The following is a 21,883-nucleotide window of genomic DNA, read 5'->3' as shown; positions in this document are numbered from 1 at the left end:
AATCTTCTAATTTCCTTTTTTAGTTAGGATGTCTTTCAACAATTTAAGATAACTTGGAATTTGTTCTAAAGCTTCAGCAAAGGAATATTAATGTGCAGCTCTTTTAATACCTTAAGAAATCTCTGGAATTGTTTGTCAAGTTTTTGCTTTTGAAAAAGTTAAGGTGTGGGAGCAAATTTTAATTGTGATTTTTCTTTTGAATTTTCAACAGATTTTTTCAACCACAATTTCTTTTTCAGCATCTTTCTCAATTTCTTTCTCATCAGATTGAATTGAAAGTACAAAATTTAAAGCTTTATTACTTAACTCTTTACTTACCTCTTTTCCATTGCAAAGAGTGATTAGCATACAACGTTCCTTACTTTCTTTTCTTAGGTTGGGTTCAGTATCACTTGGTAAGGTACCATAAGGTCTAGTATGTAAAGCAATAGCAAGTTGGCTCATTTATGTCTCAAGATTTCTAATTGAAGCTACTTGATTTTGAATGGAGGCATCAGTCCTTGTCATAAATGCATCAATCTTTATTATGAATGCATCAATCTTTGTCATGAATTGCATGAACATATCCTCAATTGAAGGCTTTTCTCTGACATGGGGGCTTTAGATAGAAATTTAGGAGGAAAGTTTGACTTGGATGCTGATGAAGACCCTTGGTTGTTATTCCATAAGGAATTAGGAAGACTCCTCCAACTTGGATTATGAGTGTTGGAGTAGGGATTGTTCTGTTGCTAATTTCCAACAAATTGACAAAACTTAGAATAGATGGGACAATTGTCATTGGAATGTCTTTCCCCACAAAATTCACATGTCATAAAGGTGTTCTGAATAATATTAACACTCAGTTTATCTATCTTCTTTGCGAAAGAAGCCAATTGTGTGAAAGTAGAATTATCACATCTAATTCATGAATTCCATTAATGTTTCTTGTACCCAATCTTTCAAATGGCCATTGATAATTATTGGAAGCTATCTCTTCAAGCAAATCATAAGCCTCATCAATGGATTTACTCATGAGTGCACCTCTAGCGGTAGTGTCAATGGTAATTCTAAAAGGTCCCAACAAACCATTATAAAAAATCTAAACTTACAGCCACTTAGGTAATCCATGGTGAGGACACCTTCTTATCATATCCTTATACCTCTCCCAAGCCTCATATAGTGACTCATAATCAAATTGCATGAAAGAAATGATATAATTCCGCATCTTTGCAAACTTAGTAGGTGGGAAGAATTTTGCTAAGAATTTTTGAGCCAAATCATCTCAAGTATTAATGGAACCAGCAGGAAGCGAATTTAACCAACTCTTTGCTTTATCTTTCAATGAGCAAGGGAAAAGCCTCAATTTTATGGCATCATCAGTAACACCATTGGCCTTGAATGTATCACAAATTTTCAAGAAATTTACAATATAAGCATTCGGATCATCATTAGGCAAACCCCCAAACTAAACAACAGTATGAATAATCTGAATGATTGATGGCTTAATTTCAAAGTTGTTGGCTTGAATAGAGGGTCTTTAGATACTATAGTGGAGATTTCATACTCTTAGGACAACATAATTCCTCAAAGACTTGGTCTCTTCCTCTTGTTGATCAACCATTATTTTACTTGGAGCAGAAATTTTTTTATTTTTCCTCTAAAGTCTTAAAAAACTCTTTTCAATTTCTGGATCAAAATGAACAATTTTCAAATTTCAAGCTCTTTGCATATAACGACCAAAAGTACCTAAAAAATTAAAGAAAAGAAAAGTCTGGATTAAAATTAAGAATGCTTGGTATCAATATTAATAAGAAAGAAACTAGTCAATTTCCCACCAAAAACTTGTTGTTTAATTTTCTACCTACGTAAGTATACGTATCATAAAGATAAAATAATGATGAGTAGAGTATCATTCCCACAGAGAATTGTTTTAATACTTATTGTTAAGTACTAAAATTGACACACGCTAACCTTATCCAAACAATTATAAAATTAAAATTAAAATTAAAATAATAAACTAATAACTAAAACTAATATATCAGCAAAATTATTTTTTTAACTTCTAGTGATTACCTAAGATTATGATATCTCTCAATATTTCATATGATTTTTGTCTCTCTCTTAACTCAGTTTAATGGATGAAGTTGCTAACCTAGAGTCCTAAATTATTTACAAGTCTCTGTTGAGTTTCTAATACAAATATCTCTCATAATTAATTTAGTACATGTTTATGCAAATTAAATTAAAGGCAAATTCATTAAGTTCGTGCTCTAATTTTAGCTACATATGTCTTATAAGTGTATGTCTACCTTATATGAAAATCAAACCACCTAATCAACTGAGAGTTTTCGATCATATGCTATTATATTCAAGGTCTACCTAAATCTCCTTCATCAAGGTTTAATCTAATTTTTCAATTCAATCTAATTGGTGGCCAATCAACTAGAAGCATTAAGAACAAAATAAAATAAACAACTTAAATCCATCAAATATAAATAAAAGAGAGATAAATAAATCTTACTACGTATTGAGTTCAATTATAATTTTAGATAAATAATTTAGTTCATCATCAAGTCACACACTATCATCAAATAAAGTTTAAACATTAAAAATAAAAACAAGAAAATAAGAGAATAAAAAAAAGATAGAAAAACTCAAAAATTATAATCTTGATCTCCAAATCTCCTTGAATCCTTCAAATTCTTCTCAACTTCAATGACTTTGTGGCTTGAATCTTATCTTTCAATCCAATGTTTCGTTATATCCAAAAAGTCCTTCAAAAGGTTGTTTTATAGGGCTTTGAAGTCAGGCCAAGTTGGGTAAAGAAAGAAATCAATTCCAATCAGAATTTTCTCATCAGACTTGTTAGACTTTGATTTTTATAGACTCGTAGCTAGAAATAGAAGCGATATCACTAACGAAGGGTAATTTTGTCATTTCTCATGGTGAGCTCCTGGAAGTAGCTTTCTAATGTTATTAAGGCCTAAGTAGGCCTAAGACATAAATGAATGGTGAAAATAAGGATAAAATGACGAAGGAAATAGAAATAATGATGATTTCCAAGGTAAGGGCAAAATGGTCATTTTTCATCTCAAGTCAAAATTTTTAAATTTTTGTGAACCTGAGTATTTCTAGACTATTATGGACTTTATCTCAGTGTCAAAAGAGTAAAAAGATTGCATAAAGAATTGGAGGAAGACAAAGCCAACTTGTTAAAGGCATTTTCGTAATTTAAGTGAAGTTTGGATAAGCTTAGGCTACAAAGATCTCATTTCTCCAACAGCTTCCTCATTTTTCCAGCAGCTTCTTGTTCTTCTTCCTCCCATCTCACGTTTTTTCATCTTCCATGGAAGCCTCCCTTAAAGCTTCCATAACTCTCTCTCTCTCTCCAATTTTCATGCTTTTAAGCACTTTTTCATAGAACCTTTTGTGCTCTTTCACTCTTTCACCTTAAAACCCTCAAAGGTCTTTCCTCAATACTTTCTCTCACTAGTTGGACATTTTAGAGAAAAAGAGAGAGAGAGAGGGAGAGAGAGAGACTTTCCATGATAGTTTGAGTATTCTTGAGAAGGAATTCAACTATAAATCCACCAAAGTGAGTAATGAATGAGGATTGATTTTAGGTTGTTGATAATGGCTAGTAATTGGAGTTGTGAGTTGTTTTATTGTTGAGGTTTGTTTATTTATTTCTAGTGTTACTAGAGCAGAGAAAATAAATAGCCAGTCAAATGGTAATTGGAAGATAGTTAGGAATAACTAGTGGGGCTTGATTTAAGAAATAGCTTTTAGAATTGTATTTATGCAAATTGGGCTGGTTGTGATGTTTGTGTGTGATAGGTTCCAACAAGACTTCACATATTCATTTGGAGTAATAGAAGAAGTTGGAGTCGAGTAAAGATTCAACAAATACCGGTGAGTGAACTTGCATTAAAATGTTTTGGGATTAGGGCATATGTGTTTGACTAAATCCATTAAAATATTTTATCTGTTTTTCTCTAAAATATGCATGGGACCAAGCTTTAAATGAAATGTTTAGCGTTGTGGAATGTGATTGTGATGAATCCATGTGCCTTGTGTTATGTTGATATATATATATATATATATATATATATATATATATCTAAATATGTATGATATGTATTGATAGTAATATTGTTTGCAATAATAACTGAGCATGTGCGCGATGTGGGGGAGCACATGCCGGTGATGACGAGTGCAGGAGTGTGGATGATGATATTGCTTGTGTGCGATGTGAATGATGCACATGGCGGTATTAGTTGTGCACGATGTGGGGGATGCACACGATGACTCCAGCTATGTGCGTGATGTGGAGGTTGCACATGAGCTGAGTGTGGCGGGATGGTATGCATGATGATGTATGTATACATATATATATATATATATATATGTTATAGAAAGTTTATGAAACTAATTGTGATTGTGTTGTATGTTGGCATTGTTAATTGCTCCCAAATTACTTTTCATTTTAACAACAAAATGGCTTTTGATATAACAAGACCCCTTTTAACTAAATTGCTTTGTTTCTTGCTGCAACGAGATTCATTTTCGCTGCAGCGAGAAACTCTCAGGTTGGGGGGGTCACACTAGCCTGGTTCTCGCTACAGCAAGAAACTCTCGGGTGGTTCCAAATTTTATGGTGAAGTGCCTTTATTTTGACATAGATTTTGACTACCTTTCGGTCAAAACTGGGCAAATTGGTAAACATAAAAGTTGTATCCCAGCCTCTTAGCTTTCTAATGGTCTAAAAATCAAGGCAATTGGACTTCTGTAGTGGGAGATATTCTTGAGAAACCGAAACATATGCAAACCAAGAATATTTCTCACTGCAGCGAGAAACTTGCTGTCATGCTTGCTACCTTGCTTGATTTTGACATATTTTTCACCAATTTAACTTCATAGATTGATCATGGGTTTTTGCAACACTATGAGGTTATTAAATCAAATTTTGAAATGAGGGGTTTTTAGTAAGAAATTAAATCAATTGCATTGTTTTTTAAACAAGTGCATCATTATTTCCAAGTTCTCCTTATCGATTGCTTGTTCTCTTCTTATATTCACTTATTGAGTTTTATACTCACATTTTTAAACTTCATGTTTTTAGATTTGGAGGCAGTTGGGACCTAGATTGAGTGTCCATGTATGCTCGTCTTCTTGGTAGGTACTATGGCATCTCAGTAGCGGTACCTTCACTTAAAGTCACTCTGCTGACGGTTGAGAGTTTTTTGTCTGTGTACACGTATATGTAATGTAAACTACTAGGAGTCATGTTATAAATGAAGTATGTATATGTTGGATTGATGATGATGCCCTTATGAGACGGTAATGAATGACAGTACTTTGAGATAATACAAATATGAATATTCGGTTGCTATAAAATATTAATGAAATATTCATTGTTGAGAATTAAAACACATGGTTTTAAAGATGATGGATGGAATGAGGAACAGGATCTCATAGAGAGGCTTGCTTGGGCGTAGTGGGCTACGCCCACTAAGCCCATGTGCTAGTCATAGCCTGAAATTTGGGCTGTGACAAGACTACGTGGGCCACGGTCTCAACCAATTAATTACTAAAAATCATAATTGCTCTAGGACTGCTACAGTACTCTAACTTCAACAAGATATTTGACCACCTTTTAGGCCGAACTGGGTGAAATGGTAAACATGAAAATTGTAGATTTTTCTCTTAAATTTCCAATGGTGTAAGAATCATTTCATTTGGATCTCTGTAGAGAGAGTTATGGTCAAAATACCAAAACATATGTGGTGAAAGTCTGCACCTCAAAATTGCTCTCCCTCTTTCAATAAAATTCTTCCTTCATTAAACCTACAAAAGCACAAATAAATCAATAACAACCTATGTTAATCACATTAACACCAAATTAATCATAAAATTAACTAAGATTAGATTGAATCACCTAAATTAACTAATTTAAATTTATTTAAATAAAACTTACTAATTTCTATGCATTATTATAAGATCTAAGCTAAAATACTATCAAAATTAAGTTCAAATAACTCTATATCATAGAGTTATCAAGCAGTAAGCTCTAAACCACAAAAACAAAAAGAACCATCTAAGACGTCATTGCTTTTGTGGGATCACTTCATAATATTTGTTGATGACAAAGGTAATCATAAGGCTAGATGTAGTCATTGTGATAACGTTTTATGTGCTGATACAAAAAAAAAAAAAAAGTGGAACATTTTCTTTAAATAATCATGTTAAGGTTTGTCCAAAGTTGAAAATGCTCCATGCCAATAATGAGAATAATCAAATGGACATGTTTTTTCATCAGGAGATGGTTTTTTGGATAGTTGGAAGTTTGATCAAGATGCAATTAAGAGAAGTTTATCTTAGATGATCATTGTAGATGAGTTGCCTTTTAGATTTGTGGAAAGTCAAGGGTATAGGAAACACATGAAAGAAGCATGTTACATATTTCGTATACCATCATGGTGGACCATTGCTAGGGATTGTTATAACATTTATATTGATGAAAAAACTCATATTAAAAACTTTTTGAGAACATGTCCTGGTAGAATATGTCTCACCACAAACATATGGGCTTTGGTACAAAAAATTAATTACTTGTGTTGGATTGTTCATTTTGTTGATAAAGATTGAAAGTTGCAGAAAAAGATTTTAAACTTTTGTTCCATTAGTCACAAAGGTCAAGTTATTGGAAAGGCAATTGATAGATGTTTGGTTGATTAGGGGATTCAAAAGGTTTTTTTCATTACTGTTGATAAATGTTAGTTCCAATGATGTTGCCATAGGATCTTTGAAGAAAAATTTTAATGTTGTCGAAACTAGTATTTTTAAAGGTAAATTTTTTCATATGAGATGTGTTGCACATATTGTTAATCTTATTGTGAATGATGGATTAAAGGATATCAATTACTCAATTGTTAGTGTTAAAGCAATAGTGAAATATGTTAAACAATCTTCTTTTAGATTAAACAAGTTTATGGAGTGTGCTATTAATAGAGGAGTTAATAGTAGATGTGTGCACTAGATGGAATTCTACTTTTTTAATGTTAGATACAACTAAGAAATTTGAGAGGGCTTTTTGCATCATTTGAATATTGTGATAGTAGTTACAAAAGTGAGCTAGTGAGGAATGGAGATTACGTGTCCGATGATTAAGATTGGGCAATTGTTAGGAGGATTTCACTTTTCTTGAAAGAGTTTTATGATACGACCGTTGAATATTTTAGGTACATCTTATTTCACTACAAATTCTTTTCTTGATTCTATTTCTGATCTATATGGCACTTTGATTGAATGGCATCAAAGTGATGATGTTGATTTGAAGTCTATGACAATGAGAATGAAAACCAGATTTGACAAGTATTAGGAGTATATGGGAAAAATGAATTTGGTGTTGTACATTGTCTCGATTCTTTGATATGAGAAAAAAGCTTACTTATGTTAAATTTACTTTGTAAGATATGTATTCCACCAAGCAAGCTTTGTTGATGTTTTCTTTAGTGAAAAGAACAATGGATGAGTTGTTTAAATGTTATAAGAATATGTTGCAACCTCAACCTCAACCTCAATCTCAATCTCATGTTTGTGAAAATGGTCAAAAGTCTCAAATGCCAATAAGAAAAGCCACTGGTGGCAAAAATGGGCATGACAATGCTGTTGTTTCGAGTGGTAAGGACCCAATAACTACAAAGAAAAGATTAGGTGCTTTTAAGAGGCATCAGTTAAACAATGGCTTAGAGGAGCAAAAATCAAAATTGGATAAATATTTATCTGAGTCGATGGATGATGATGAAGATACTGACTTTGATGTTCTCATGTATTGGAAACTTAATTAGCATAGGTTTCCTATACTTGCTACTATTGCTCGTGATGTATTAGCGGTTCTTGTCTCAACAATTACTTCAAAATCCACTTTTAGTACTAATGGACATGTGCTTGATGCATATAGGAGTTCTTTGACTCCTAAGGTTGTGCAAGTACTTATTTGTGCTCAAGATTGGCTAAATGGAAAAGCATTGGTTATCAGAAGTAGATTGAGGATGATTTGGACGAGATTGATAAACTTGATTTCGGTAATTATTTTTTTGTTTCTTGAATTCTTTGTTTAATTTTTCGTAATATAATATCATCCTATATTGTATCATTTTTTTTCTCAATCTATTTCTTTGTTTCTTTAGTTCTTTGTTTAAAAATTTTACCATATTTGTTATTTTATTTTTTAAGATTTGTCAAAGATTACATTAGAGCCCATACGTGAGACTAAGGCTGAGTTAGGATTTGACTCTGAGTAACATGTTATTATTTATATAGGCTATTTTCATTTTTTAGGTAATATTATCATTAAGTGTTATGCATATTTACATTTATAATTTATTTAGATTATCTTAATTTAATCATTTATACTAATTATTTTATATTTTAACACTTTTAGGATTATATTTTGAAAAATCACTAAATTGGAGTTGGAGGTCCAAGGTCCATCAAATCTATGTTTTAAAATTTAGTAATTTATATTGTGTAACTTCTAACTTTTATGAATTTGTAGTATATACAATTTATTAATTTTATATTGTACTTCTCGCATTTAGATTAATTGCATTGTATAACATACTAAATTGCATTGTATATTATGTACAATTTATGAAATGTTTATTCCCTTATCTTTTCCATTTTATTTAATATTTTTGTCAGTCAATTTAATATATTTTATGTCACGATTCGGTACTCCCCTTGAACCCTTCACAACCGTCGCGACGTCCTGATTGACATTCATCGCCCGGAATGCCAACTAGAATCTCACAAGGCTTTAATATTAGTTTTCACACCTCCCCTATGAGCAACAGTTGTTAAGTATCATGTTTTGAGAGATTATAAATTATTTCCAAATCAAAACAATAGAAAAATAATTTTTTTCTCACAGGGGCATTTTGGTCATTTTTCCTCAAAAATCTCGAAACCAGCTAAAAATGTAGTATGCAAGTGGAAAACACATATTTCATAATAAAAAATAAGTTTAGATGTCTAAAACATTCATTTGAAATGAAATTATGACTATTTGAATATAATAAAAATATTCAATAAAATATTTTATTTTCTTATAAAACAATATTTATAGAGTTACCGGTAAATAATTTTTGTAGCGTAAAAGTTAAATAAATTCATACATATTGTAATACAGATAATCAAAGTATAAAATTTAATTTACAGTGACACATGGACCCACGAATGACCAAAAGTATCAAAAGAGTTAAACTTACAGTTTTTGAGGATGCAAGTCCAACTATAGCCCTCAACGAAATGAGCTATCTACCAATTATCCTAAGCCTGAAAGGGGTGAAAATGAGGGTGGTGAGATTATATAATCCTAGTGAGTAAACAAATACTATCTAAAATATCTAAAGCTGAGTAAATGGAGACAGATAAAATAGTTTAACATATTGTAATTCATCATCTTTCAACTCATTTCAACCAAATAAAATCAATTCATATAAATTGAGTAATCATCATGGCTTATAAATTTCTTAAAACTTTGGCTCGTGCCAAAATCATTCTCATACTCAGTTATCAGGGATACCTTGACCAAGGGCTATCCCAACCGAGACCGCCAAGGCTATTAAAAAGTTATGTACGCATAAATCATGTTTTTTATTTTGAAAACATAGCCGTTCCTTGGCGTTGACTGAGTTCACCCTCACGTGATGGTTTGGCGTGAAGTTAACTCTAAAGTTTTAACCTCAGGAGTTATCCAACCACGCCTCTCATATTGAGGTATGAATATAATAGGGTTACCGTGTCCCTCTAATAGGCTGGTCCACAGAACCCGTCCACTGCAGCGACCAATTTATAATCCACAAATTCAATAAAATTCAACAGCATGACACGGCAATTATTTTATTTTACAACCTCTCAAGGTAAATTAACAGTTCATACATTTTCAACACCAATTCAGCCATTCATGCAAATATTATCATAAGCCATTCAATTCAAACCATGATTTATAACACAGCGATTAGTCTCCAATTACTCTATTTTCAAAACCATCATTCAATTTCAAGACAATTTTATAAAATCATTTCATATAAATCACATTTTAGTTACAAAACACAAAGATTTACCATTTAACTCATTTTCTATAAAATCACAAAATCGGATAAAAACCACTTTAGATAATTAAGATGATAGTAAGGTTACTCACTATTTCAGGAGTCTAATTTCGAGTACTCCAATTCTTGATCCTCGGGTATTATCTCTTTACTTTTGCCAGAAAGCTCACCACTTAGACATAATGCATAATAAGCCATTTGCTACATTTGTGCTAAACCGTTGTAAAACCAATTCAGGCTTATACTAATGCATGAAATTGGATGTGAAATACTCGGGTAACTATCTAAATACGGTGTTCAATATAAATTCAATTATGTACCTAAATAAAATGGTATTGGCCTAATTCGATCTATCACTTGATTAATTGGCCAATACGTCGAATTTAACTCCAATTAACTCCATTTTTGTTCCAATTCTCCAAACCATCAAACACAAGTCAAATAGCATAAAATATAGCAAAATCATCCTCACATTTCTTCTTGAGAATTTCGGCCATGGTGAGTGCATCAATACTATGATTTTTCCTACTTGATTTTCTCACCATAATTCATCATTTCCTAACCAATTCACTTGAAATAAAATCAAATCCACCATCAACACTCTACAAGGAAGATTCGGCCAATGATGAACTCATGAGAAATATGTGAATTTCAAGCTTAATTCTTACACTTAACACCATAAACAACTAAAAACATCCATATTTCTTAAAAATCTATCTAAATCATCATCAAATTCTCTCTCCTAAGGTTTGATCAGCACACTATCCTTCATGATATCTTGTGATTCAACTATGGAAAATAAGAAAAAAATGCTTAAGAAAGATAGATCACAAGCTTAATTGAAAAATCTTACCTTTTTTTTTTTCACTTGTCTCATTGAATTTTCACACTTTTCCCTTGAATTTTTCCACCTAGGGTTTTGTTCTTCCTTTTCTTCCTTTGTTCTTGCTTTGACCGGCCATAAAAATGAGAAATAGGCTAGTTTTGTGCTAATTTATAAGAAAAATAATAAAGAAATAAAAGCTTGACACTTGTCACATTACCATTGGTCCATTTTTAAATTCTTAACTATTAAGCTTTCTTTTTCCACCACATAAAATCCTTCAATTATCCATAATAATATTAGGTAAAATCCATGTACTGGACAAGTGTTGGGTGGTGTAAAATTACAATTTTACCTTAGGGTGGCAAAATGACTATTTTGCCCTTATCTTCGAAAAAATGCCAAAATTAAAATTTTTCACTTCTCAAACTCAAATTATGTTCTAAATAGTCAATCTTGATCAAAAACTTCTTCCAACATTCTAATTTTTAACCTCGGATGGCAAAATGACCATTTTGCCCCTAGATCATGAAAATTCCAATTTGAGTCCAAATCGGTCATCGAACTCCGAATCACCATTTCAAGTCATTCTCGGATTTTAAAATTCTAAATTTCATCTTAAAATTTCTATTTCGATTAGTTTGAGGCTTAATTCAACTTAATTGTACCATTTGGTACAATATCGTCTTTTAACGATTTTCGAGGTACCCAAGTAAGCAAACATGTATTCTTATGTAGGAATGACATAATAGACATATTGTAGAGCCAGACTTGACATTTTATTTAACAAAGATAAATTTTGTTTCTGCATTCTTATAAATAAATAATATAGTGTTTATTTTTTTATTAAAAAAATTATATAATGTTTACTTGTTTAATTAAAAATAAATCATATGAATTGGACTAATTATTTAAATAAAATGAACTTTATTTTAATTAAAAAGATGAGTTTGACACAATTTTAAGTCCAAACCCAATACAAACTTTTCAATTTTTATTAGCTTTGGGCCATTTCAACCCAAGCCCATCTCAACATTCAATCGATGGAAATCGAGATCGATTTTAGTTGATCTGCTTTTTATTAAACTCGATTGGCTTCGATCGATTAAAGTTTACTCTCGATTTTATCGATATTTATTTCTCCCTGAAACGACTGATGCTCTCTTGTAATCTCCTTGCCAGACAATACATAAAAACTGTACAATTTAAGTGTATCAAATATAATCCCTATTAATATATATAATAATCTGTAATTCTATATTTTGGGCCGGACTCATTTTCTTGCACTGAGTTTATAAAAATTAAAACCCGGACCCACCGTAAAACCGACCAGCCCATATGCTCTCCTTGTCCTTTGTCCGTACTCCGAACCCATCTTTTAACATTGGACCCTGTGGCGCCTTAGCCTTCCTAAACCCCATACTCTCTCTGCGCAACCATGACCACCACTATGGGTCCACAGCCACGGCGCAACCCTAACCTCTCGACGGAACCCGAACTGATAACCCAAGAAGAATCCGAACCCACAAAAGGCAAAACCTCAAGGGATCCTCCCCAAAACCCCCCAGACCAAGAAATGGAATCAACTTGTGATTCAGAACCAAATTCAGTTGAAAAGCCTTCAAGTTCAAAGCATTCTTCTGTGCCTTACGCAATCCCTCAGTGGAGCGAACCTCCTTCTCACCATTTCTTCCTTGAGGTCCTTGAAGAGGGCTGCGTCATTGACCAACTTAAAGTGTAATTATTTTGAATCTCCTCCTCCCCTTTCTTTTTTTTCAAAGCCTTCATTTTTATTGGTTCGTTTTTGTGGAATTGTTGAATAATTGTGACATTTGTTTGTGCAGGTATGAGAAGGGAGCTTATATGTTCGGGAGTGTTGACCTCTGCGATGTTGTGCTCGAGCATCCCACTATTTCACGGTTTCATGCTGGTAAATCTTTTTTAATTGATTTTGTTAATGTTCAGAATGTGTTATGTTAGGAATTAAATAGCTTGAATTTGGTTGGTGAACTTGGAAATTTTGTTTGTCTTTGTGGAAATATATGTTTGTAGAATAGGATAAGGACTGCAAATGGGTAATTTGTTGGAATTCTAAAGAAGTAGATTCAATTAGCTAAGTAATAACATTTATTGGTTTTTAAATGGAAAATGAGTTGGATGCCTGAGAAACAAAATGTGCATTTTTTTTTTTTACTATTTTGTAAAGTTTACACAATCAAGGTTATGTTTATGGCCATAACATATTTCAAAAAGTCATTTTAAAATGCTAACAAATCATTATGTCCATAACCATAAACACAAAATATAATGAAAAGAATTGGAATTGGTGAAGTTCATTCTTGGTTGGAGATAACATACTTCAATTCGTTGACAAACCAAGAATTAGTTATCTTTATGCATTTTAGCAATATAGCTTGCTGAGTTGGTGAACCTCTGGCTAGTGTTTGTACTTTATAATAAAACCATATTACTTTGCCTCACATCATTGCATCTAAGGGTTTAATCAACTTTGTCTAAAATGTTCAACTCTATACCCTCTAGAAGCACCTTGTCAGACTTGACCAGCCTTTGAGATCCTTGATTTGTCTTGGGCAGCACGATGAAAGCATTCTCTGATCTCCACTTTACTCTCTTATGTTCTCTATTCTACAAGAACTTGCTCATGGCCACTCCGCTAACAAATTTGTGGCATCTGAGCTAAACAAGGTGGAGTTTTAATGAGATCTTATTCTTGTAAATTTTTTTTCCCTGTCTATTGCCAGTCCATTTGTTCACTTGCAAATTGCACCAATATTTATTAACGAGGAATGCAAGTATTAAGTAGAACTTAAACCATAGGAATATGCTAATGCTTTTCCTTCTGTTATTTAATTACTTGTTTCTCTTTTACTAGTGCTTCAGTTTAGGAGCAGTGGTCAGGCCTATATTTATGACCTTGGCAGTAAACATGGCACTTTTATCAACAAGAGTCAGGTATTGCCACACAACTGTGTTCTGTTTGTTGTATTGTGTTGCATATTTCCATGTTACAGTGTTTCAGTTATTCTTTTGGATTTTCAGCTTAAAAATGCAACATGTGTAGGAGGTCAAACTCTCTGCTTCATGCTACAAATTTAATCTGCAATTCTTTTAGTTATGTGCTGCTTTTGAAACTTTGATCTCATGTACTATGGGAATTTTCAGGAATATCTTATCTATTATTTGTATTTTTGTCTTAGGCTATTACAATTGGATGTTTAGAGTAGTGCTTACAATGTTTGAAAGTAATGGCTGGGCTTCCTGGCATAAATTTTTTCCTCTCCTATTAATTTTTCTTCTGGCAGTGGAGAAGTTATTGATATTGATAATTTTTTGTAATGAATCAATTAAGCAAAAGAGTAGATAAGCATATTCTGAATTTGTTCAAGATTTGTATATCTCTTGTTGAGGGAGAACACAACTGAACCTTTTTTATCATGTTAATTTGATGCTTGATTGCCCAATTGCTCAAAGTTGCTTGTTTGATACAATTTTTGTTTTATGTGGAAAGTTTTATGGACTTGCTGCTAGATTATAATGTCTTGTGCTTGTGACTCATTCTGAGTGGATTTTTCTCTCCAATTTAATTAGGTGACGAGAAGGACTTATGTGGACGTACATGTAGGTGATGTCATTCAATTTGGCCGGTAAGTAGACTATTGCTTGCATGTCTTGATTTACTCATATTTTTATTTCTCTGTCTTTCTTTTCAATGCCATTCATTTGTGTTTCCAGTTCCATTTGATTTTGCTTACTCATTTGACTGGTATCTTTTGCAAAGGGAAAAGGCTGTTTCAATCTTGGAGCTGAATTTACATTGAGCTTTGCATACTATTCTGATGTGCATATACCCATCTATCCCTAGTCCATACAAAAGGACTATTTAAGTTGGCTCATTCATGCACTAATCTGTTGGGAGTAGTAGATTTAATGGTGGGAAAATAATAAGTATTTGCTATACAAGGCATGGTTTCTCACTTGCACATTCATCATTTATTTTTGATGGACATGCAAGTATAGGTGAAGAGGGGGCTGGGGTGTGGGTTGTTATGGGGATGGGGCTTATAAGTTTCCATAGTTTTTATGTTCCATAGCTGCGGGTTCAGTGTGTTCTGGACTTTCTAAACATTTTAGTGCTTCAGTGCATTCACATCATATACCTATGTTGGATGTTCTTATTTGTTTTTGTTATTTGCTTATGGAAGACAAAGGAAACAAAGGGAGAGAAAAAGGATATTATATGTGGTTGTGATTATTTTGGTTCTCTATTTTTTCATTGTGCAGTTCATCTCATTTGTATATTTTCCAAGGTCCGTCAGAGTTGATGCCACTGGTAAGACTTCTATGCAACTTATTTTGTTTATTCATTCTTTGATTTGATCTTTGATTTTCAATTTAGGGGTTTAAGTGTTTAATAGATAATTGAGAATTACTTTTTACAATAAATGTTTTTGTTTGTTTGCACAAATCTTTAATTTTTAGAATTTTCCAGTTTTCATTTTCTAAAAGATGTATGAAACTCATCAGATAATCAATCACATGTTGGTGTCCCATTTTATGAAAAGTGTACATACGTGTGCAGTGGCATTTATGTAGACATAAACATGCATCTTGTTCAACAACTTAGGCTTGGCGTAGTGGTTGTTACCCTCCGTAGGAGAATTGAGGTCCAAGGTTTGAACCTCGCTCCTCCTTTGTACCTCCATATGTACCAAAATAATGTGCATCTTGTTCCATATATGTTCATTTTAGTTTATTCATAAATACATGCATAAATATCTGATTTGTAAGTGTTAGGAAAATATAACATGGCATGCCTTCATCCAACCACCCAAATATTTTAGCTGGAACTCTCTTTTAGAATTTAGTAGAGAGCAGTGGCTAAGGTGGGTTATCAAATTCTTAAACCTCAGAACTTTCTGTGCATTGATGAAAAATAGAGTTTAAAGCTCTGTTGCCAATTGGCTGCTCAAGTGTAGATAAGCAATCCAAAAGAGGAGGGTGACTCCAAATTTTTGCAAAATTAAAGTTGATCAAATATTTATGGGAAGATAGCAATATAAAAAAAATATATGGAAATTTAATCATAAATGACCTTGAACTTTAATGGAGGAGAAGAGGCTTGTATTAGGTTTGGTCCTTCCTCAAGGCACCTATGTCCTCTCCCATAGATTCCTTTTGCCAAGAAGTCCAATCCACTATTTTCTTCAAGCCTACAAATACCTTTTGAATGTTAAGATATAACTTTTACAACCACTATGTTTGAAGGTTAAGGTATGACTTCTTATTCCCTACCTTTGAAGGCTAACGTAGAAACCTCTAAATCCTTACCTTTCAAGGCTGTTTAAATCCCAAAGTAGGTTTCTATCAAAACTCACAACAACACTCAGGAGGATTCCTCACCCCTTTATCTCAAATAAACTCTAAGCTTTTACAAATGACTTTGCTAACTAATGACCTATAAAAGGTTCGGTATTTGCCAAATAAGTACATGGAAAATAATTTAAAAGATTTCCTATAAGAATAAAACTTTGAAGTTCAAACCAGTGAATTTTTTTTGAATGCTTGAGGAGTTTAAGTGAATGATCTTTCAAGGTTGTTCCCTCATCATCCAAATGTGTTGGAGTGCCCTTTCTATAGTTGGAATAATCATCTAGCTGTTGAGGTTGCTTTTGGATAGAAACTAGCCATTATTTCTTGAGAAAAATGTTCGTTGTTGGCTAAAATCCTTTAGGGGATTGATCTGCTAAAGGAGGGGATTGATCCTTGAAGCAAAATTGCTTTAGAAAGGCTTTTGGATTGATGCCCTCTTCCTTGTTTTCAAATCGTGCATACCTTTTCTTATTTCCTTCCCTAATCTTTGATTCTTTTATCACCCTTTGTAAATTCAAGAACTAATCATTTGATTGTCATTTAAAGCCAAAGACACGAGATTAAAAAAAAAGAAAAAGAAGAAAACTTCTGGAGAATTATTTTGCACTTAATATATGAGTCAAAAAATAAATATTTTGCAAAGTAATATTCTTTGAACTTTCCTTTAGCTTAATTATGAAAATATTTCTTCACTTTCAATTTTTCCAAAATTTGATTTCTTAAAAAAATGTTAGAGCTGAAGAACATATATGTTTTCGAGATTTAAACCTCTAGTCAAGTAAAGCACATAAAAACCATTCTTTCTCAAAACCAATAGTGTCAAAGTTGTATTAGGTTCCAAAAAACTAATTTTTCTTTGAATATGAATTGGACTTGCATTTAGGCTTAGTGAATAGTCTTTAAAGCAAACTTTTGGTTTGAGAAATAGATACATATCTATGCAAATTTAATTTGAAAAGCATGCTTAAAGTTTTTTGTCATTCCACAATAATGATCAATTCAAGGTAAATAAATATTTACAAAGCCCTTATTTGTCACGTATTTGCCTCGTAAATGCTGGCATGACAAATATAATGGTCACATAGATGAGGAGGTGACAAAGATGTCAAATTTTAGCAGTTTTGATGCAAAATTAGAACTCAGTTAAAAAAAAAAAAATTTTTTTAAGAGTTTAATTGGATACAATAGAAGAATAAAAAGGTTATTTGGGTAATTTTCTTAAAAATTATAGCAGCACTTTCAGTATTTTAGCCAAAGTTGAATTCATAAAAAAAAAAAAAAAGAAAAAGAAAAGTTGAACTTGCTATAAAAAGAAAAGCTGCTGATTTGACTCTATTTCTTAACCAATCTTATTGTTGAAGAAAAGAAACCAAAACTTGGGTCCAGCGATGGCTGACAAGGAGGTAGAGGTCGGAGACGAACTTGCTGAGTCGCTCAATGATCTCTCCACCAGCGTCTCCACCATGGTCAAATCCGAACTCCAGGTCTCTTTAAACCCAAAAAAGGGTTTTCCATTTCATTCGTTTCTCTCAAAAACTCTTAATTAGTTCATTCAGTTTACATATCTGGCCCAATTTTACATCCTTTTTGAGTGTTTAACCTTTCTTTTTGCAGGGGACTAACAATATTTTGGAGCTCTTGGAGAAGATGAATTTGAAAGTGGCGGAAGAATACAAAGGATTTGGGGACGTGGCATCTGGATTAAGAGTATTTGTTGAACAGTTGAAAAACAAGAGTGGAAACTTTGATGAGTATGTTCAACAGATTGATACAATAGAACAACAAGTCACTGAGTTTGAAGCTGTGATTTCAGTTCTTGACAGATATGTTTCTTTGCTGGAATCTAAAGTACAATCAGTGTACCAACATCCACCTCCTTAATACATTTTGATTGAGGTTGTGTGTTTTATTTTAAGAATAATGAATTGTTGGTTAATGTAAACGAGCACGTGTGTGGAAATAATATATAATGGGATTTGGGAAACTTTTTGATGTTTCCACGTGCATCATGACAACAAAGTGGAAAATATTTTTACTTTAATTTTATATCAGAACAGAGATATAGTGCAGACTTATGACATCAACAATTTTAGAAAACAAACTATGAATTGAGCTCTAAACAATGTCAATTTTAGACGAGTTGGTAAAATATATGAACTTTTGTTAGCGTCTATAATATTTTTATAAACAAAAGGAAAGCTTCAAAATTTTGACGCGTGGTTAGGCCTTCTGCGCACCACTTGGCCTTCTAAATGGAAAGCTTTGCGGGACCGGTTCCGCTGTCAAGAATGTGACACGTGTTGTGATGATTTGGTTGATGCACGAAGGGTATTTAGGTTTTCAGATGCGAGCTCAATGTGATTTGGTAATTTGGACAAAAGGTGAGGGCAGTTCAATTTTTTATAAAACACAAGGGTGATATTCTTTTTTTGGGTTTTGCTCTTTCCTTTATTTGGAAGCTTCCGTTCCCTTCTCCTTTCTTCCTTATCTTTTCTTCACTTTTCCTTTTGACTTTCTCTCCATTAACACTACTTTTCCTTCCGTGATCGGATTTCTTTGTGGCTGCTCTTCTTTCTTACTGATTGATGACTCTTTCTATAGTCGAAGGTGGAATACAAAACAAGGAAGAGAAGGATAGCTATAGGTTAAGAGGTTCAAATTTTTTAATATTTTATTTTTATTAATAATTAATTATTTATTTATATTAAAGATAATTATGTAAGATTGATTGATGTGAAATTTGCAGGAAGAAAAAATTTTGAGGCATTAATATAATGTGAAGTTTGTATTTTTTTTGCGTCTTGTTAAGTATTTCAATTGTAAGTTAGATTTGTTGTTTTATATTTATATATTTATGATTTCATTTATGTATGGATATTTGTTTGTTTAAATTTATTTTTTTATTTTAATATTAATATTTATGTTTTATATTAAACACAATCATAGGGGGTTAATAAATGACTCCTACAATTGAAGGTGGAGATATAAAATAAAGAAGATAAGGATAGTTGTAGGTTTGGATGTTTGAATTTTATATATATATATTTTTAATTTTTTAATTAATATTTATTTATATTAAATTCAATCAAGATTGATTGATAAGAAATTTATGAAAAGGGAAAAAATTTAATAATTTTTTTTAAAGTAATATGATGTGAAGTATGTATTTTTTGATTTTTTTTGTTAATGTTTATTACCTGTTGTTAGATTTTTTAATTATAAGTTGTGTTTGTTGTTTCATTATTTATATATTTATAATTTTATTTATGCATGAATATTTGTTTTATAGCAGATGGTTGACATAAAAAAAAAAAGAGAAGGTTAGTTATGGGTTTTGAGGTTTAAAATTTTTTATTTTTAAAATTTTTTATTAATATTAAGTTTGCATTTTTTGATGTTTGTTTCTTGTTGTTAGGTGTTCTAATTATGAGTTGGATTTATTATTTCATCATTTATATATTTATAATTTCATTCATGTATGAGCATTTGTTGTTCAAATTTTTTATTTTTTTTATTTTGTTATTAATATTTATTGTTTTATATTAAATGCAATCATGCAAGTTGATCGATGACTTCTTTTACAGTCGAAAGTGGAGATATATGAAATGATGTGAATAATATTACCTTTGTACTACTACCAAACCCAAAGTGCATGAATTGTGCCTGGGCAAAATAGTGATTGATATTAAGAATAAATGAAGATATAGTTGAATTATGAAATTTTGGTACCTTGGTCATGTTCATCTTAAGAGTGAATTAAGGAGTGCATGCGTAACTATGCTAAATTTGGCTACTGGATTTGTGATAGTGTGAAAGTTCATGATGAAAATAGTAAGCTTGTAAAAGTTAGACCATTAGAGCGATGTCTTTTTGAGGCCTTTCGCATTCCAAAATGGAAACAGAGATGGATGGTTATAGATTCTATATATACGCAAACTAGAACCCAAGAAAGAGAAATGATGGCATTGGAATGAATAAAAATAAGTAAACTTGAAATGATGTTACAAATCTTGCACAACATATGGTTGGTGGAAATGGAAAATATTGTTCTTTAATAATGTCACTAGGAACATAGGTGTCTTGACTTGCCACAATGTGATATTTTTAGAATGATCATCACTAGTTTGGTTTTCAAATCAAACACTTTGTCAAAGGTTTGCAAGGATGGTGGTAACATTTTTCCTATAAATGATTCAATAGTTATCATTAAACATCACTGGGTAGGGATGGTGGTAAGCAAGGGCAATGGTCATTGTCTTGCTTGTGATTCTTGCATGCACCAATTGTGATAAAGAGAATTGAGATTGGGCAACCAATGATAACTAAGCCCATAGTGTATTGCACTATTGCACTTTTAGATGTCATTGAGTATAGGGTAGTGGAATGTCTTGAGAAGACAAGTTGAAGAACCCAATCCAACAGAAAAACTTTTGTATATGCAATATGATGTAATCAAATGAGTGATGAGTAGTTTAGAAAATTCGAGGACGAATTTTCCTGAGAAGGGAGAATGAGAAACCTTAACTTTTCATTTAAATGGAATTTGATGAATGTTGAATATTTAATGAGCTATATTTGATTGTGTTATTGGATGGGCTTTCCCAACCAATTTTCTTTAAATTTATCTTTCATATGGTGTTTTAATTATGGAAGTTTTTAGACTTAAAATAGCTTTTGGAAGTAAGGAGGATCGACTCTTGAAAGAGAAGGGTTGATCCCTAGAAAACAGGAACAAATAAAAAGCCCTAACTTAATCTTTACTTCTTATTTTTCATTTCTTAAGCCTTCATTCACTCTCCAATAGCCTCAAAACCACTTTTACAACCATTCGATATCCCATTTAGCAAGGAATCAACTTTCTAAACTCGAATCTAAGGTGAGATTTATTATTTTCATGTTTTGGAAACCATGGGTTTAACCTGACACCTTTTTGTACGAATTTGAACTCATTTAATCCTCCATTAAACTAAGGATTTTAGGGATTTTATATAAGTATATGCCCTTGAACCAATTGGATTGGTCAACAAATATATATTACCATTTACTACATATTTAATTGTTTAACTATATGTGATAGAAGTTTTTTTTCATGTTAGTACAATAATAAAAAATTATTAAGTATTAATTGGATGAAGCCCATGAAACATATAAGTTTTGCAAGAGAATTGTAAAATTGTTATAATTATGAGATCTCTATGCATCAAAGTCATGTTTCTAAAATAATTTTTGATTATTGTATTGTCAACATAAGGTATTGACAATGTTCAAAGATTGATACATGTTAAGTTTCTTTACTTGAGAAGTAAGTAAAAGATCTTATAAATTGAAGTATATGAGATACTTAAGGATGACATGTGGGTGCTTATTAAAGAACAAATTCACTGAGCATGATCCACTGTGAGAACCCCATTTGGTATTTCACTAAAGTGTCTATGGAATATATTCTTATGTTATAGTCATGTTATCAATCCTTGAACTTGAGACCCCAAGTCATCTTTTATGAGGAAAGACATTTTGATTTCACCCTTATGGGTTTGGAGGCGATTAGATGTCTAAACAAAGTCTTTTTAGG

The 21,883-nt window shown here is 32.0% G+C and overlaps 1 protein-coding gene and 1 non-coding gene across 7 annotated transcripts; both read left to right on the top strand.

The window, feature by feature from the left end:
* Window positions 1-1,100: 1,100 nt before the first annotated feature.
* LOC148760374 (small nucleolar RNA R71) lies at window positions 1,101-1,207 on the top strand. The gene has a single exon (XR_016023262.1). It is a non-coding gene; the product is annotated as a small nucleolar RNA R71 (small nucleolar RNA).
* Window positions 1,208-12,303: 11,096 nt separating this feature from the next.
* On the top strand, window positions 12,304-18,295 carry BLOS2 (biogenesis of lysosome organelles complex 1 subunit-like protein). 6 transcript variants are annotated; one of them, XM_088802774.1, is made up of 7 exons: window positions 12,304-12,657; window positions 12,765-12,850; window positions 13,574-13,626; window positions 13,822-13,893; window positions 14,530-14,585; window positions 15,223-15,271; window positions 17,926-18,295. In XM_088802774.1, the coding sequence occupies exons 1-7, from the start codon at window positions 12,359-12,361 to the stop codon at window positions 18,190-18,192; spliced, it is 882 nt and encodes a 293-aa protein (XP_088658900.1). In that variant the 5' UTR covers window positions 12,304-12,358; the 3' UTR covers window positions 18,193-18,295. The 6 variants fall into 6 exon arrangements, with proteins under 6 accessions (XP_088658900.1, XP_007010353.3, XP_017984448.2 ...); XM_007010291.3 differs by lacking the exon at window positions 13,574-13,626 and adding an exon at window positions 17,673-17,795 and having other exon boundaries at window positions 12,313-12,657; window positions 13,814-13,893; XM_018128959.2 differs by lacking the exon at window positions 13,574-13,626 and adding an exon at window positions 17,673-17,795 and having other exon boundaries at window positions 12,631-12,657.
* The last annotated feature ends 3,588 nt before the right edge of the window (window positions 18,296-21,883 follow it).

Source organism: Theobroma cacao, chromosome 10 (genome assembly GCF_053813885.1).
Source record: "Theobroma cacao isolate CCN51 chromosome 10, ASM5381388v1, whole genome shotgun sequence".
Classification (NCBI taxonomy): domain Eukaryota; kingdom Viridiplantae; phylum Streptophyta; class Magnoliopsida; order Malvales; family Malvaceae; genus Theobroma; species Theobroma cacao.
Note: the sequence above shows the minus strand (reverse complement) of the source record. Positions and strands in the feature narration are given on the sequence as shown.

What these genes read in the sequence shown, in the direction of transcription:
- BLOS2 (XM_007010291.3), top strand. Translation starts at nt 12,359, where the DNA reads ATGACCACCACTATGGGTCCACAGCCACGGCGCAACCCTAACCTCTCG. An exon ending in CGTCAGAGTTGATGCCACTG is followed by an intron (nt 15,272 to 17,672) that starts GTAAGACTTCTA and finishes TTATTGTTGAAG; the next exon opens with AAAAGAAACCAAAACTTGGG. An exon ending in TGGTCAAATCCGAACTCCAG is followed by an intron (nt 17,796 to 17,925) that starts GTCTCTTTAAAC and finishes TTCTTTTTGCAG; the next exon opens with GGGACTAACAATATTTTGGA.